General features: G+C 42.5%; 1 protein-coding gene across 1 annotated transcript in view; it reads right to left on the bottom strand.

Annotated features, from left to right (window-relative positions):
- The window catches only part of GASK1A (golgi associated kinase 1A), a 41584-nt gene extending 24276 nt beyond the window's left edge, over positions 1–17308 (bottom strand). Inside the window, exons 1-2 of the mRNA XM_066584836.1 lie at positions 16876–17308; positions 2328–3731 (exon numbers count right to left, since the gene is read on the bottom strand). Coding sequence (XP_066440933.1) covers positions 2328–3731; positions 16876–16878 — 1407 coding nt within the window. The 5' untranslated portion in view covers positions 16879–17308. The remainder of the gene's footprint in view (positions 1–2327; positions 3732–16875) is intronic.
- Positions 17309–17649: the final 341 nt, after the last annotated feature.

Genomic DNA, 17649 nt, shown 5'->3' with positions numbered 1-17649 from the left:
CGGGGGGGCCGCAGGGTTGAGCGGGGGGTTGCGGAGAGGATCGGGAGGGAGAGAGATCTCTCTCACTCTCCACCCCGCTCCCCTCCGCCACCCCGCGCTGAGTCCTGCAGCCCCCCTGAATCTTTAGGGACAAGCCAGCAGGTACTCGAAAAAGGCGATGCTCTCTCGATTAAATCGCCTTAACGAGTATGCTCGCTCATCTCTATAGGCAATCACTGTCAGCAATTACAATTTTGCGTTTGTGTAAGCAGCTCTCGTTTCTGCACGTATTGACACACAATTTTTCCAAGGTCATTGGCAAATTTTATATTGAATTATATCTGGACTTCGACTTGCCTTTTCCAGACAATTTATATCATTTTCTTAGTAATTCATCTATAGTTCTGCCCTTATGTTTGGCATTGTTTTACTAGAAAGTAAATTTCCCACATCGCAGTTCTTTGGCAGACTACAGCTGAATTTTCCGTGTATTTAGTACATTTTACATTCACTAAATTTGCAGAGCTGAACGAAGAAGGAAGTTATAAATACAATTGTTCGATTAATGTAACATATTCTGTTATGTTTCATAACTGCATTGATTAATGTAATCAGTTTAGATCACTTTGTAGATATGTTTTCACAACTTGACTGGATTTCAATGTAGTCAAAAAAGTCATGCATGAAAGGTAAATATACAGATGCTGACGGCGCTCAGGCTTTTCCTGTTTCACCTAGCGGTAAGTTTAGTCTAATAGTGTTTTTTATCACATCAAAATTTATTGTGTTTTATGTGTCTGACCCAAATTTCATAATAGGATCTAAATTATTTAATTTTTTTTAGATCTGGAGTGAACACCGTTTCCAAATATCAAGCCAAGCTTTCGAAAGGAATCTTGTTTCTTCAAGACATTGCCGCTCCTCACAAAGCATGTATACACATCAGAAAATGACAGATCTTGACTTTGAAGTTCAGTTCTGAAACACCTGGCCTACTCTCATTATCCACAAATTTTTGTTTTCCTTTCGATCCATTTTCAAAGCTTGCCTTGACATTTGGAGACCACGTACTCTTCAGATCTGCGAAAAAAATGTAATTAGGCAATTACTATGAAATGTAGGTCAGACACATAAAAGACCATAGACTTTGGTGTGATAAAAGCATTATTAGCCTGAAAGTAGGTGAAATACGAAATACCAAAGACTACTCAAAACCTCTTATGTATAGTGCCTAATTCTACTTTAAGGTAGACCTCGAATCAGTGAGGCCAGCTGCAGCCCTCCTAACTTTATAGTAGCTTTTCTCTCTGCTCCCCCATTCTCCTTTATCAAGTCCCATTAGATTCAGCTCCCTGCATTTTGAATATGTCAAGTGGGCATTCTCCACACCACTCATTATCAATGAATGACATCACATTTGATTGATAGTTAGCGGTGGAGACAGCCCACTCCATGAATTCAAAGCATTGAGAATTGAATCTAACTTTGGGAGGGAGTAGAGAGAAAAGAAAAGCTGCAATAGAATGAGTTATGTCCTCAGGTCAGATGCTGGCCCCACTGACCTGAGCAGAGGCGTAACTTGAAGATTCGGGGCCCCAATGCAAAATCTGTAACAGGGTCCCCAACTGTAATGCTTTATTCATACTACTAGGCTCCCTATATGAAGAAGACAGGCCTTATAGGCCCCCTAAGGGTCCAGGGCAAGGCCTGGGTGCAACCGCATTCCCTGCACCCCCTATAGTTACGCCCAATGACCTGAGGACATAGCAGTTCCCCTTTAAATGGAAATCACAGCTATTCGTCATCCTACTAATAAAATAACTTGTGGGTTAATCACCCGTAAGTATGGTTGAAATGCTCAGTGTTTCGTGAGTCAGTTCTTATTGTGGATGTAAAACCAGAGATGTTGATGGACTCAGCTGTGTTTGGAAAAAGTGGTCTTGCTTCCATCACAGCTGACAATTTATATATTCCCATCAAAAAAGGAACATCACATCTAAATATACTGGAATGGATTGTGCTGGACTATATCAAACTCATATGATGGACGATAATGGAGGCCGGCACAACCACAGATAAAGTACCTTACGATTTATTGAAGTTAAGTAAACTTTGTAATGTGCGACATGATTTCCCTAACCCCATGCATAGGCAAATATCCTACCTGAAGTAGTGGTAACTGTGGTACCATGCAAGTTGAAAGTTGTAGAAAGTTAAATACTTTCCAGTTTTATTTGCCCACCAAACTGTAATATATGTTGATCATTTTTGGCCAACACATCGTGTTAGAAAAATCCTTAACATTACAAACTTTTGGTGCATATATAAATACAAGAAATATACCATACCTGCAGGAGGAAATCAAACAAGGCCAATTTGGACCATTCTGTATGCTTAATGCCAACACATGGTGGTGTATCAATGGAAGTAAGAGAGTTCTCCATGCCACATCTATGCTTTAACATATCCTGATAGTCTAGCCAGCCCAAAGCATGAGAATTCTGGTCATTGTTGGTATCATTTAAATGTTTGATGTCCGGTGCCCACCACACAATTGGCCTTGGCGCACCATTGATATACTTGTATGGCAATAGGTTGCTTGTAAATAATCGGGCCACTACTGGAAGGCTACGATTCAAACAAAGGACCCTATCGAGATGGAAAGCTAGAACTTCATATAAGTCACTAGGTCTTTTAATTAATCCACATAAGCCTTGTTTGCAGTGATTCTTGTGATGACACTGTCCATCTATGTGGTTGGAGCAAAGAGCTACTTTAAGAACCTGCCCGTGAGCAGGGATTCTTGATTTTGCCGTAATTTCACCCTCAGAGAGCAACTTCATCTTCTGCAAATCATCGGCTGTAAACCAAGGAGGAGGATTTTCAGTGAATCTGTCTCCCTTAAGATGATCTGGCTTAAACTCTTCAGACTGGAATTTGATGCAGTCTGGGATTAGATGGTTTTTATAGTTGACTGAAGAATCCTGGAAGAGAGATGTTTTATTACTCAATTTCTTCCTGGCTCTTTCCCCATTCCTTACGGAGTTTGCTCCCGGCAAGGCTGCAAATCTACCTAATGGAAACACATGTTCTTCTGTTTTGTGGTGTTGAAATTCAGTTAGAACTATTGAATAGTTTTTCAGCACAGTTTGGATTTTAGTTTTGGGTCTTCTGAAGTTATTATTTTTCACTAAAATTGGTCTTGGAAAAAAAATGCCACTTTCCTTCAGATTATGAGAATCCTTGCCTGCAAGAGTTCCTACTGGAACGGAATGATTACGTGTAACTTTGTTTATATGGGCTACCAGTATAAGGCTCTTCGGTTTATGTCCTGTGGCATTGCTTGCAGTAAGAAAATGTGTTTTGGCCACAGACCTCTTCTCTTTGGTTTGATAATGATCATTTTTCCGTCCTTCTTGCTTGCTAAGCTGACCTAAATCGCTTTTTTTCTTACAGTTGCGGCTGGAGTTCAGAAATGATTGCATGTCTATCCTGTAACTCTCCAGGCCAGATTCCCAGCTTTTGTGGTCAGCACTTTGCATTAGGCCACGACTGGAGTCTGTGGTGTCGGTCCATAGTCGTTTATGTCGGACTACTTTTCTGTGTAGGGTTCGTCGATGATTTGTAACTCTATTTGTGTCTGCAGGTAATGCAGGAAAACTATTAATTAGCACCAAAGAGAAAATAAACAAAAGGCATAAACCGACGAATGGTCTTCTCTTCAAGCGCATCCTCAGCCATAACATCAGGGCCTACAGAAAGAGGTGAAGACAGAAGAGAAATACTAAATGTTTTATATGAATTACCACATAGCTTGCACTCTGACTAATGATAACTATATTATTTAGGAAGCAATGATGAAAAATCTATTGTTAGTGCCTAAATTGTCATTTTTAATACTTGCACAATTGTTGTCTTCTTTTTAGTTTTGATAAAGTTATGTATTTTTTTTTCTGATGCAGATATAATTTCTGATGTGTGAAATGGTAGAAAGTAATAATACATAATTTATCTCACACGGGTTCAAATGTGGGCAACCAAAGTAATAAAGTAAATGGGTGGACTACAATACCCAGAGAGGTTATCAAAATTGGGGTTATTTTTTTTAGAAAAAAAATAGCTAAGAGGCGACCTAATAACTATGTATAAATACATTAGGGGACAATACAGAGATCTCTCCCATGATCTGTTTATACCCAGGACTGTGACAGTAACAAGGGGGCGCTCTCTATATCTAGAGGAAAGAAGGTTTCTATACCAACATAGAAGGTATTCTTTATTGTCAGAGCAGTGAGACTATGGAACTCTCTGCCTGAGGACGTGGTGATGGTGAACTCGATAAAAGATTACAAGAGGGGCCGGATGTCTTTCTTGAGCCATACAATATTACATGTTATATCACTGGTTACTTCAAAAGGGTCGGTGATCCGGGGATTATTCTGATTGCCAGATTGGAGTCAGGAATGTTTTTTCCCCTAAAATGAGGAATATTAGCTTCCATCTTATTTGTTTTTTTTCCTTCCTCTGGCTCAACATTGCAGGATAATAGGCTGAACTAGATGGACATATGTCTTTTTTTTAGCCTAACATGCTACTGTTAAATAATTCATGAACAGACAAGTGTATGTTCAAGATGCATCCTGACTACAATCTCAGCCTTGAAGATCTCCTTATTGTGTAGGACCAGTTTTAAATTGAAAAGGGAAATCCACCCAAAAGTGATTTTCCAATAGATCAAAGAAACACATATAGAGAGTTCAACGGTGGAGTTTATGCTTAGTGGTTGCATTACACTCTAGGTGGTGCAGTGATGCATGATAGTTACTGATCACACTTGACGGCACGGAACATAGAGTTCAGTGGTGAGAGTCACAGCCACATCTCCTCAGCCATCCCTCCAATTTCCACTGGAGGCAGCTGTCTTGAATTGCAAAAAGGGGGCATTGAGGCTCAGCGGATGGGCAGCCAGATGTAAGGCCTCCACCTATAAAACAATTTTGGCATATCCTGTGGATTGTGACATGTTGCAATGTATGATGTTTTATGGAGGTATTCTCTCCATCATTGCTTATAGTGAAGAATGCAACGCTGCATGTAGTCACCATATGGCAGAGTGTAGAAGGCGTACAGCTGTACATGGACTATGCATGTGGTCTTATATTTAATTAGGTGTGATAATTCTAAGCATAAATAATGTTTGAATTGACATCAACATTAAATATGTTTTCCACATTAAGCCTCTTCTCAATCGTACAGTAAGGCTCTGGAAATTCAGACCTCTAGACAATACTTAGGGCTATATGCAGTGGATATAAAAAGTCTACACACCCCTGTTAAAATGCCATGTTTTTGTCATAAGAAAAAATCCAACAAAGATGAATCCTTTCAGATGTATTTCCCCCCTCAGTGTGACCCGTTATCGGTACAATTCCATTGGAAAACAAACTGAAATCATTCAGGGTGGAAAAATAAAAATAACAAAACTAAAACAATGTGGTTGCAAAAGTGTTCACACCCTCTTATATTTGGGGGTGTGGTTGTGTTCAGGATTGGCCAACCAGATTTAAACTCCTGTTAGATAGTAGTCAGCACTCCGCTGCCATTATTTACAGCGATTCTGATTTCCCCCATATAAAGTTCAGCTCTTCTAGGAGGATTTTCCTGACATTTTCTTAGTTGGTTTGTGAAGATCTTACAGCACATCAAGGGTCTGATTGTTGGAAGGCATCAGTCAGGAGAAGGGGGCCAAGACATCTCCAAGGCATTACATATACCTTTGCTAAAAAGCTGAAGATGAAGACGAATTTCCCCTTCCAGCACAGCAACAACCCAAAGCAGACCTCCAAATCACCAAAAGAATGACTTTGCCAGAAGAAGATCAAAGTTTTGGAATGGCCCAGCCAAAGCCCATACCTGAATCCCATTGGAGATCTGTGGGTTGACCTGAAGAGGACACTGCACACGAGATGGCCTCACAATCTGACAGATTTGGAGCTCTTTTGCAAGAAAGAGTCAGCAAAGATTGCCAAGTCAAGATGTACCATGCCGATACACACCGACCCTGAAAGACTGAATGCTGTCAGAAAGTCAATGGGTACATCCAGATAGTGTTACTTTTAGTGTGTGTATATTTATACAACCACGTTACTTTAGTTGTTTTTTTATTTTTCCACCCTAAATTATTTCAGTCTGTTTTTCAATGGAATTGAAGATGGACATAAATCTGAAATGATTCATCTTTGTTCGATTTTTTTTTTAACATGACAACAATGTGGCATTTTAACAGGGGTGTGTAGACTTTTTATATCCACTGTACAAGGCAGATCTTGTAACATCCTGGTAACTTTCCTCGCTTCACTGACAGACCATATGTGCAACCTGTGCAGAGGAGCCCTGCAGGCGAAGAGGAGCCCTGCAGGCGAAGAGGTCTACTGCCACCTTAAAAATACAAATCATGCATCCTACTGTGTACTAGCTGGCATTTAGGGACTGAGCTGATGGCTTTTAGCATTCATCATTTACAGTATAGTGGATTGCAATCCACCACAGCACTTGGCATATATGTTAGGGATATGTGAAGGAGGTGTTTTATAAGTTATTAGAGTCCATTTATTGCCTTTGCTCTAGGACCCGATGCCTGGCCCTGGCTGTAGGCACTGAAGTAGCCAAACGATATTGTACCTTTTCCAGAACAGATTGCTGCTTTAAGAAGAAAACATTGAAAATGAAGCAGAGAATGTGAAAAACAATGTAGGTTGTAAGTTGCATGCTAGCTATCCAAGGCAACATGGCATTAATAAGCTTAAAGACACATCGCTGTATGGATTTAGTGGTATTTATTAATTGCACATTTTGTCCAGACGCTAGAAAAATCCACTGAACATTTTAGCTATGGTATCTTTGAAGTCTTGGAACTTGGCAGCACCATTGTAAATGAATGTATAATTGAAACCGCCAACTAGAACATTCTGCTCAGTACATATTCAGCTATTGCGCTCGTTTTAACACAATTTTCTCTCTTCTCTATTTTTTTCAGATGCAAATTGTAAATTCTGATGAGTAAAATAGCAGGAAGTAGTAATACATCTCATTCAGGATTTCTACTCCCTCAAACCCCATGATGGGCGCACAGAAGTAGAAGCCGGACAGGTGTGTTGCATCCTTACTACATCCCAGACCTTAGATCTTCTGGTAGTGCAGAACATCTTTAAATTGAAACGGGAAATCCACCTAAGTTGATTTTCTAATAAAAATAAATCTTGATATTTGTATAGTGCCAACTTATTCCGCAGCGCTTTCAGGTAAATTTATTTATTACCCCCCACCAAGCTGGGTACTCATTTTACTGACCTCGGAAGGATGAATCCACCTTGAGCCGGCTACCTGAACCAAGTGTGGATTGAACCCGCAACCTTCTGGTCGTGAGCGAGAGCTTAGGACTGCATTTCTGCTGCCTTAACACTCTTCGCCACACAAGACATGTAAACAGAACACAATGGTGGAGTTGTAAGAAATGATCAAACCCTAGCGATTGAACACTTGACTTTTTCTTTTTCACACAGCAGTGGCACAAATTCTTGATAGTTACAAACACATTAAATGCTACATTACACTTTATGATTACAGTTCGCAGTGCATGACATAGCACACTTGGCGATTGCTAAGTTCTCTTAAAGGCACGTTAAACATGGTGGTTGCAAATAACAATTGAAGGCACAGTATGCTTGGTGGTTGCAGATCACAATAAATGGGTTTTTATTGACTTTATTGCTTAGTGGTTGTAATACATTCCAGGGAGTGCAGTGATGATTGTTAATTGCTGACCGCACTCAGTGGCACAGCACATTGAGTTTTCAAGAACTCAGTTCTTTCACAGACTTTCGCACATAAGAACTTTCACTCTTCTCATAAGAAATACCCCAACTTCAGTCTGGTCAATGGTAACTTCACAGAGACTGCACATCAGTGGTATCATCGCACCTTACTGCAACTCAACACATTTATATGTATCTTCCCAATATAAGCTGCATGATACAAAAAACAGTCGTGTTTAACAGGAGGGTCACTCTGCATACCTGTCTCTCTTCTTGAGTAACGCTGTTGAATCAACCCCTCCTACACACCTGCTTAAGGTCCATATAAACGGGATGCTTATATGCCGACAGCTATCCCACTGATTGTTGCCCGACTATTGCTCCTATGCTTACACAGTCGTTCAAGCTCATCCGTCCCCATTCACAGTAAACAGGAGTCCTTCAAACGTTTTAACTTGTTGTGGATAATGGTACCTTTATTTGCTGGAAATCAGAAATATGAACGTTGACCCACTTGCAGCATGGTATGCAATTCGATGGGTGGTTCACCTTCAACTCTGGTCCAGGCTCTCTCCCACTTCCTCCCTTTAAACATGGCACCTGGAGTCTTGATTAACGTCTCTAGCTCTCCCCCCTAGAGATGTCTTGCATTCCAAGTATTTTGCCCCAGCGCCACACCGAGTGATCTGGAGCTGCGTAATTGCGTAGTGATGTTATTCCTGGCATGACTGGCTGAGAGTGAGTCACTGTGGATGTGTTGGATCTCCTAGTGCGGCGCAGGCACAGAATAATTGAAATGTAAGTAATCTGTAGTGGCATGTCTTGCACTTCAAGCATTCTGCACTTGCATCCCACTGAGGATGGAGCAAGTATGTGCCATCATTTATGACATGGCCACCTGAGAGTATGTCAGAGCGCATACAGAATGATGTCACTGCGCATGCGCCGGATCTCTCAGTGCGGCACAGACTAGGCTAAACATGAATACTAGGAAGTAAATCACTCTTACAAGATGGGCACAATATTAGGCTTCAAACTAGACACTTGATGATGAGCGTTACATAAATACAATGGTGTGCACATTGTGGAGAGTGGAAGCACTGCTCTGGCTGATCCCATCCCCTTTGATCCTGGGTGGAAAAGACCTGTGTAGGACTCGCCTCTGAGAAACTGTATTCAAAGGGATGGTGAATAGGCCCAACCGTTATGGAAAGGGCTAAAACACCAGGCCTTTCTCTCCTGATTAGCAAAACCCAGCACCATAAAGGTGCCGACCCTCTTCTATGTATGTCACTGTCTATATATTTCACCTACAGATTGTAAAAAGCAGCTGCATTTTGATTACAGCACCAAAGCAATTCCTTAATATATAGTAATTCCAGGGAAGCTTTATCTTACAGCAAAGGAAGATTATCTGTACATAACAAAACTCTGGTCCTTAGGCTGCGTTCACATCTGCGCTGGAGCTCCGGTCGGAGGTTCCATCAAAGATCTGGCACAAAATACCGGAAGAAATAGCGCTGCATGCAGAGTGCTGAGCAGCTGATCATTGTTCGGTTCCATCATAAGACAAAACCGTTCGGCCAGAGTATTGCCCTTTCCTGCTCCCCGAACGGAGAAGAGAAACTGAATCCCCGCCGGTGATATGAAGGCAGCCTGAGCCGATGGTCAGAACAGTTTACCATACTATATGTCAAAATCAACATAAACACATTAGTAAACGTTTGACATCTCTACAAACTGCTAATATACCCATCCAAAAGCCAGACCAGATCTTGTGTACATGTTTGCGCAGAAGACATGTTTGTATCACTTGCAGCCATCCAGAATAAGATATCCGCACTTCTGAATCCTTGAGAAAATAAACCAATCAAGCAGTTAACAGGGGAGTAAGTCCAAAGAGTCCATCAGAGAGAAAGCATCATGCTAAGACACTTCAAAGAGCAACTCTAAGGCCGGATTCACATGAGCCTATGCGTATGTGCGCACACGAATTTTTGCACATCGGAGGTTACATATTTGTGCCTTCAACTGTGTTTTTATTATACTTTTAGAACGTGGAAATCACGCCATTTGCGCACATTGAAAAAAAACTGCAGCCACGGTACCATACATTGGAATGGTTAATTAGCCTAATAAGTTTCATGTTTTATTTCCCTGTGCAAATGTGCAGAAAAATAGAGCATGCTTGTGTATTTTTTTGAAAACGCAAAAAAAGCCCTCATAAAATATACATAGGTGTGCACAAAAAATGCAATGCTCATAGCAAAAATACACAGTATAAACGTGCGCTGTGACAAGGTAGGGATTGTTAGCTCATGGGATCACCATCTTTCCTCCACCAGATGGATGCTCGTACAACAGTAAAGTACATCCAAGCCAGATGTTTAATAAAATCTTCACACTGCTGTCATGCGTCACAGTGTACAAGAACTTATGCAAGTCCCTGGCCATCTGGCCGCTAATTAGCAGAGTTTCCCTCTCTACACACAGGCCTAACGCCTTAACATCATATCTATCACCATACCATTCCCGGGTGTTAACCTAGGGGCTATCTACCCCATCAGCCACAGAGCGCTCACTCCTGCAGGTCCTCTCCCAGGGACCCAGAGCTCAGCAAGACAAGTGATTGTCTGCTCAGTAGCCGAGCCCTCCCAGGTGTTGGCTGATTAATTAAAGACAGAAACCCCTTCTGTGCTGGAAATTTCTACATAAAACCTGCCCAATAGCCCCTACTGGCCACTTTCAGAACTGAACTCCCACAGCATGTAAATAATAATAATCTTTATTTATATAGCGCCAACATATTCCGCAGCGCTTACAAAACAGGGGGAACAGATACAAAAAACAAAGATACAAAAACCACGGTTACATGTAGTAATTGATTGATGAAAACAGTAGAGGTGAAGGTCCTGCTCCAACGAGCTTACATACTACAGATAATGCGGTGATACAGAAGGTAAAGGGGCTGGAGATGTGCACGGTATGGCGAGGTGGAGTGTGAGGGATGCTATACACACAGACAATGGTCAGACATTAAGCCATATAGTGGCTGAATCGGTGTGACTGCAGGGGGTAGTTGATTATGGCTAGCAGGGATTGCAGTCAGTAGGTCAGGGAGCATGTTATCAGGCGGAGTACAGAGGGGGTTTAGTTTAGGAGATGTGGTATGCCTCCCTGAAGAGGTGGGTTTTTAGAGCACGCCTGAAGTTTTGTGTGTTGGAGACTGCCCGGGTAGTTTTGAGTAGCGCATTCCAGAGGACTGGTGCTGCTCTGGAGAAGTCTTGGAGGTGGGAATGAGAGGTTGGAGTTAAAAGGGCACTTAATCTGATTTCATTAGCGGAAGGCACGGGCCGGGTAGTGGATTGAGATGAGCGGCGCAGTGCTATGGAGAGCTTTATGGATGACGGTAGTGAGTTTGAATTGTATTTTGTATTTGACGGGTAATCAGTGCAGTGACCGGCACAGGGTAGAGGCGTCCGAGTAGCAGCTGAACAGGAAGGTGAGCCTGGCTGCCGCATTAAGGATGGATTGGAGGGGGGCAAGTCTGGTGCAGGGAAGGCCAGTCAGCAGTGCAAAAATATGCTTAAGCCTGTGTGAAGCCAGTATTACTGAACTTCAGCCCACTTGCACAAGCACTATATTTCTGTTCAATTTTCGATCTGGAAAATTGGACCAAAAATCAGACAAAAATAGCAGCCGTTCATTTGCACGGTTATATATGCACATGTTTATTTTTCCTGTGCCGTCGCCAGGCAATGACGCACGTACCCGCAATCTATCTGCAATGTCAATTACGGAAGGGCCACGGGTCGGACGGCTTCCATTGACTTCAATCTAGTGTAGAATCCGCACTAAAATGGACCATGCTGCGATTTTTCTTCATGTGCAGGAAGAAGCAATTTCCACAGCATCTCATGGACGGCATTAGCTGTGGATCCACAGTGCAGACGCTCGCCGCAGATTCCGCAATGCAAATCCATTGGTGTGCAGGCGGCCTTATACACAGTTTCATAATTTACATATAGGAATAATCTAACTGCATCTTCATATTGAAAATCACCTGCATGCGATACGGTCTCACTGTTTAGTCTGAGCAGAAAATTGAAACGAAAAAACTAATTTATCGCTAAAACATTTGCTAAGGAAAAGCCAATATCAGGTTCCCACAACAGCCTCCAGGAGTTCAGCTGTGAAGTCTGTTAGTTCACATCTCCAAATTAATTGACCTGGAAAGCATGTTGGTGAAATTCCATACTTCTGCTCTACAGAAACACAGAATTCACAATACTTCGCTTTGGTTTTGCCTTTTTTTGTTGTTTTTATCGCGCACTTTCTTATAAATGTAGCTGGCCAGCGTCGTGACAGATGCTTCTCTGGCGAGGATGAGGCCTCCTTTCCACAACATTAACAAGTATTGGATGAGATCCATGAGAATTCCAGTTTTCACGCCGTTGTTTTGATATGTCATAAAGATAACTTTATTAGGCTTCCTTCACATACTCGTTTTATTGGATGCTTTTTGCCCCTAAAAGCATGTAAAACAGCCAGCAATTTCTTGACTGATACAATATGTGTTTTTTAGAGGTGTTTATTGGGTGCCATTTTTTAAAATTCACATTTTGGGAGGAAAAGCGAACAACATAAGCATTTTGCCTCCATTTTTTTACGGTTTTTGCGGTGCAGGATGAATAGTGTGCTCAAATTATAGTACAGGGCATTACAGACATGATGAAACCAAATATGTGGGGTTTTTCTTACATTTTTATTTTTTTTATATAGAAATAGGGGGAAATGAGGAAAAAAAGGGTTTTTTATTACCCTTTCTTTTTACACTATTTTTTTGATCTCTTACACTCTTTTTGTCCCTGAAGGGGACCTGAACCATAGCAGCTATGATCGCTATAATAAGGCATTACAGGACTTCTGTACTGAAATGACTTATCACTTGTAATAGCGATCATAGGCAATGGCAAGCCGGGACGCCAGTATTTGGTGTCCTGTTGCCATGGCAACCCATTGGTCCTTCAAGATTACATTGTGGGGGTCCGATGACATCACAGAGGTAGCGCCCTCCCTTTGTGAATCCTTTACATGCTGCGATCTACATAGATCATGACATATAGGGGGTTAACAGCGGGGGTCGCTGTCCTTATGCACCCCTGTTGTTGTAGTGGGTATTAGTGTATCTTGATGCCACCGGAAGCTAGGGATTTAACAGGAGGAACGCCCCTCTCACACCCCCACCTCCGATTGGGTCAAGGCAGTTAGGTCCAAGCAGTGTGCATTGATTACTGCGTGACCTGCTGCCTTAGGCTGATGGTTAGTTCTCTTCCTAGGCTTACATTAACAGCTGTAACATGGCAGCATTAACTTCTAAGAATGTAAGCCTAAGAAGAGAACTCGATAAGACAGTGAGCACTGTCATCGACCGGCCGCCCACGGCTCCCGGCCACCAACGACTCAGTGCTGCGTCCCATCAGCTCCCTGCAATCACAGTGCTCCCTGACGCCTGCTCCCCCCTTCACTCCTATGTTGCCGGTGGCTGCGCATGTGGTGCGCCGCTGGGACATCCGGCCGCCCACCACCCCAATGGTGAGTCCCGGCAGCTGGCGCAGGCTCTCTGCTCCTGGATGGCCGCTCCCCCGCTCAGCACTCCGAATCTTGCTGGTGGCTGCGCATGTGCTCCGTCGCTAGGACAGACTACCTGGCCGCCTTCGCCTCCTCTCTGCTACATTCCCGGTGAGCTGCGTTGCGCATGCCGCCTCTGTCATGATGGCTGCTCAGCTCTCGTAATGCTGGCGGCACTCTGAGCTTCTGGTCCGGAGCTGGGAATGTTTAGTGGCCTTCAAGGACCTACAGGAAAAGCACATCACCAGCCAATCACCTTCAGGGGGCGTCACCCCCCTGTCAATCTTGGCTCCACCAGGACTTCCTGGTGGCGTCAAGATACACTAATACCATTGCAGTGGGAGGCTGGTTATCAGTAACAGCCGGCTCTTGCTGTGGTATGAAGTGGGCTCACGTCTGATCCCGCGCCAGCCACGGGACGTAAGCTTATGTCCTGTTGCGTTAAGTATCCTGCAGCAAGGATGTAAACTTATGCCTTGTGGCATTAAGGGGTTAAAGAGGACCTGTAGTGTCCTAATGTCAGCAGGGCCAGCTGCATAGCTTATCTGCACTGTCCACTATCAGGTCTGGTGTCATCTATTGACAGTAAGCAGTGGGGATGCCCACTTGACACATTCACAGCTCTGGGAATGTAAATGAAGAAGAGCTTTAATGGAAGAACAAGAGGGAATAGAGGGAAAACAGAAAAATCATTGGAGTCAGCAGGGACGCCCCTGCAAAGCTAAGCAGCTGGCCCCCTGACATGAGGACATGATAGATCCTCTTTAACTTTGATGTATTATAAAGACATCCTTGAGCTGGGAGCCACACAATTTGCTAGAATAAAGGGCCATTGGAGCTCTTAAAGGGGAATTATGGCCATTTATAGCTATTGGGAGAAAAATAAGTAAGGCCAGTTTCATACAACTGAATTTGAATTACGGATTCCACGATTGCTGTCTGTGCAGAAAATCTGCAGTAATATGCAGGCATTGAAAGGCAAATCTCCTGACCTAGTCCCTCGCCCCTCCCTATGGTGCCCCACCCTGTTTGCCTTCTGATAAATGATTTGTACAGCCTGTGTTCCCCAACCCCTGCACCTCCTGTACCACCCTCAACCCATTTGTGTCTAACCCAATGTATCTCACATTGTAATTGTTGCAATTGTTGTATTGTTTTGCATTTATCCATGCCTGAAAGCGCTGCGGAATAAGTTGGCGCTATACAAATAAAGATTATTATTATTATTATATAGTTTCGACTTTTTGTCCACATCTGCAGGTACAAATTGCGTATTCCATGAGCGGAAGAAAAATTGCAGCACGCTCTGCTTTAGCACGGATTGCATGCATATGGGCTCCATTGATCTGTATGGATACAAGCAATCAGCAGTGCATATGCAATTATCATTACATATGGGTGCAGATTCGCTCACAACTTGCTAGGCGGTCAGATACAAAATGAGAAAGAGAATAATTAGCTAATATGTATGGGACCTTCCTGATAGCAGATGTTGGGGGAGATAAGGACTAGGCAGTTGGATTTCAATGGCTCAATCCTTTGGTTCTCAGGAAGATAAGCTGCAGCCAGACGTGTCTAGCAGTGACTTCTCTACATTGAGAACATAAGCAGGCTCAGCCGAGCCCAGTGTGGATGACTATGTGAAAGTTGGGCACAATAACTGTTTGATGTACAGTATATTGCCACCATAAGTCTATTGAAAGACAAGATTTATTACTAATGGTTCTACTAAGGGAATGATCTGTATGTTATAAAAACCTTCAAAGTTGTCAAAAATATAGTAAAATTCACTTTCTTTAAGCGATTTGAAGTAAAATAAGCTTCAACTTGGCTGAAATGAATATACCTGGAGCTCATCCTTGACCACTGCTCCAGTCATGCAGGGACCTTTAGGACCCCCACTCTCGCAATTGGTGGAGGTTGTACTGGTTGAACCCCATTGCTCAGCTAGTTATCCCCTATCCTGTGGGTAGGGTATAACTTCATTTGATGGGACAATCCCATTAAGAGATGGAGTATTAGGTTGACTATTACAGATATCAGCCAAAAGGTGCACAATTAGATTGAGGACAGCCCCACAGAAGATGATTTTAGGACATGTATAGATTAAATTGGACTCACCTGGTGTGAGCAGCCGGTCAACGGACAGGCTGCTGCACCGCTCATCCTTGTTCGCCTATAGATACAATCATGCTTGTCCACTCCACCAATGAATCCTTACCAATGTCCAAAGTGACCAGTAGAGCATCTAGGGAAATGCCCAAGGCATGTCTGTGCATCGGGTCAGAATCAAGGACATTACAGGTTACAGCTCCAAAGTGAGCGATTTACATGCAAAGAAAAGAATATATAGAGTTTGGACTTACTTCGTTGACGGGTTCGACCAACGAACCTCCTCAAAAATCCAAGTTAGCCTTCCCAATAAATGCATGCTTTATCTAGACTTCTTTTAGGAGAGTAGATGCTCTTCCCTTCTTTATTCCAAATACATTAGGCCAGTAAAGTACAATATAGAAAGTGCAACGCGTTTCGGAGGTCTTGATAACATGCCTGCTTCCTTTATCAAGCACAAAACCCCTCAACGAAGTAAGTACAAAGTCTATGTATTCTTTACTTTGCGTGTAAACTACACACTTCAGAGCGTGGGATTTTTTTGTAACCTATCATTTCCTAGATGACAGCTAGAAGTACTTATGATCAGTGTAAATATCAATAAATGTAAAACAAAAATGCACAGGGGTACAATTAAAATACTTGATACCTCTTACATCTGTCCCAAAAAATTGCACCATTTGCACATCATTTTTGTATAACTGAGTTTTGCAAAAAAAGGTGGAAATGTAGTGTATACAACGCTAGAGACTAATTCACACAGGCTCAAGGCTGTAAGTGCTGCCAAAGGGGCATTGACTAGGTTCTGTATTTCAGTGTATGTTCTCAAGCAGCAAGATATATCTGCAACTGAAAATTGGTTTCACACATGTTAATAGGGTTATTTCTGCACAATTTCTTATTCTGTGAGCCGCATTCAGATGAATAGCAGTTGCAAAACCTTCTGCACTCAGTTCGCCAAGTATCAATATACCCTTAGTGTTCAACAAAGATCACATTTCTTTTCACATTTCATAAATGTATTTATACTTTCCTAACTACACTAAATATTCAGACCTGTTTTAGGAAAAAAATCATGACTTTAGGAAAATCCTAACATAAAACCAGGAAAAAATAGAAGGCTAATGTCTTTACTTATTTTTGTTTTGACTATTGTGCTACATTGTAACATATAGGATCTGCTCAGTGCAAGACAGCAAAACAAAGTGACAAACTTATTCTCCCCAGGCAATGAATGGGCTATCTGACAAGCATGCTACAAATGTAACAAGCTGATTCCTGGAGGACAAGATGTGTCCATTCACCCCACACTGATGTTCACAGACAAAGCCATCCATACCATGTCTTGAAGAGCAGCGCAGATGACTGTGAAGCCATCCACAGCAGTCCTGTCCTCCTGTGGACCTCTCTTCCATAGGCAGTTAGTGCTTCAGCCTCTTATTCCTTAGGATCCCACTACTTCACAGCTCAGAGGTATCAGGTTTACATGGTTCCTGCTCAGCTCCAGCACCAAACTGTCTGTTCTCTGTCTCCAGATGTTCTGCACCCACAGTTGTATCTCTTTAAAAGTCCTTTCTTGTGTTTAGTTGGCATTGAAATGTGGATCCTATGCACTACCCTCCCCTAAAGCTACTTTGTGATATTAATCAACCGTCAGTCTCCTGTTCCCCTCCCTACATTATGAGAATCCCCCCTTGGCTAAGAGAGTGTCTATGTGTGCAGTATCTGAGGAAGTTCAGCCAACTTTTGTGTCACTCACAGAGAAGGCTGCAGCCAGCTCAGACCAGACTGCTAACAGGAGGAGAGGGTGGGATTAAGGTGAGGCAAAGGAGGGGGCGGCTGAAGTTTCAAAGGGGTCTGGCAGAGTGAAAGAGGAGAGGCTCAATTATTTGATGTTCTTTCTTCACAATAAGAGTCCCAAGATTTCATAGTAAAAAGTTTGCAGGAAAAAATGTATGTCTATTATAATGCATAACAAAATCTAAACTTTTACAATGTTAATGCCAGATTGCAAAGTTAAGATCCATTTACACACAAATGATCACTAAAAATTCGTCAGAAACTGACAGTTTTGAGCGATCATTTTGCATTAGCTACTAATGGGCTAATCAGC

Source organism: Eleutherodactylus coqui, chromosome 12, assembly GCF_035609145.1.
Source record: "Eleutherodactylus coqui strain aEleCoq1 chromosome 12, aEleCoq1.hap1, whole genome shotgun sequence".
In the NCBI taxonomy this organism is placed as follows: domain Eukaryota; kingdom Metazoa; phylum Chordata; class Amphibia; order Anura; family Eleutherodactylidae; genus Eleutherodactylus; species Eleutherodactylus coqui.
Note: the sequence above shows the minus strand (reverse complement) of the source record. Positions and strands in the feature narration are given on the sequence as shown.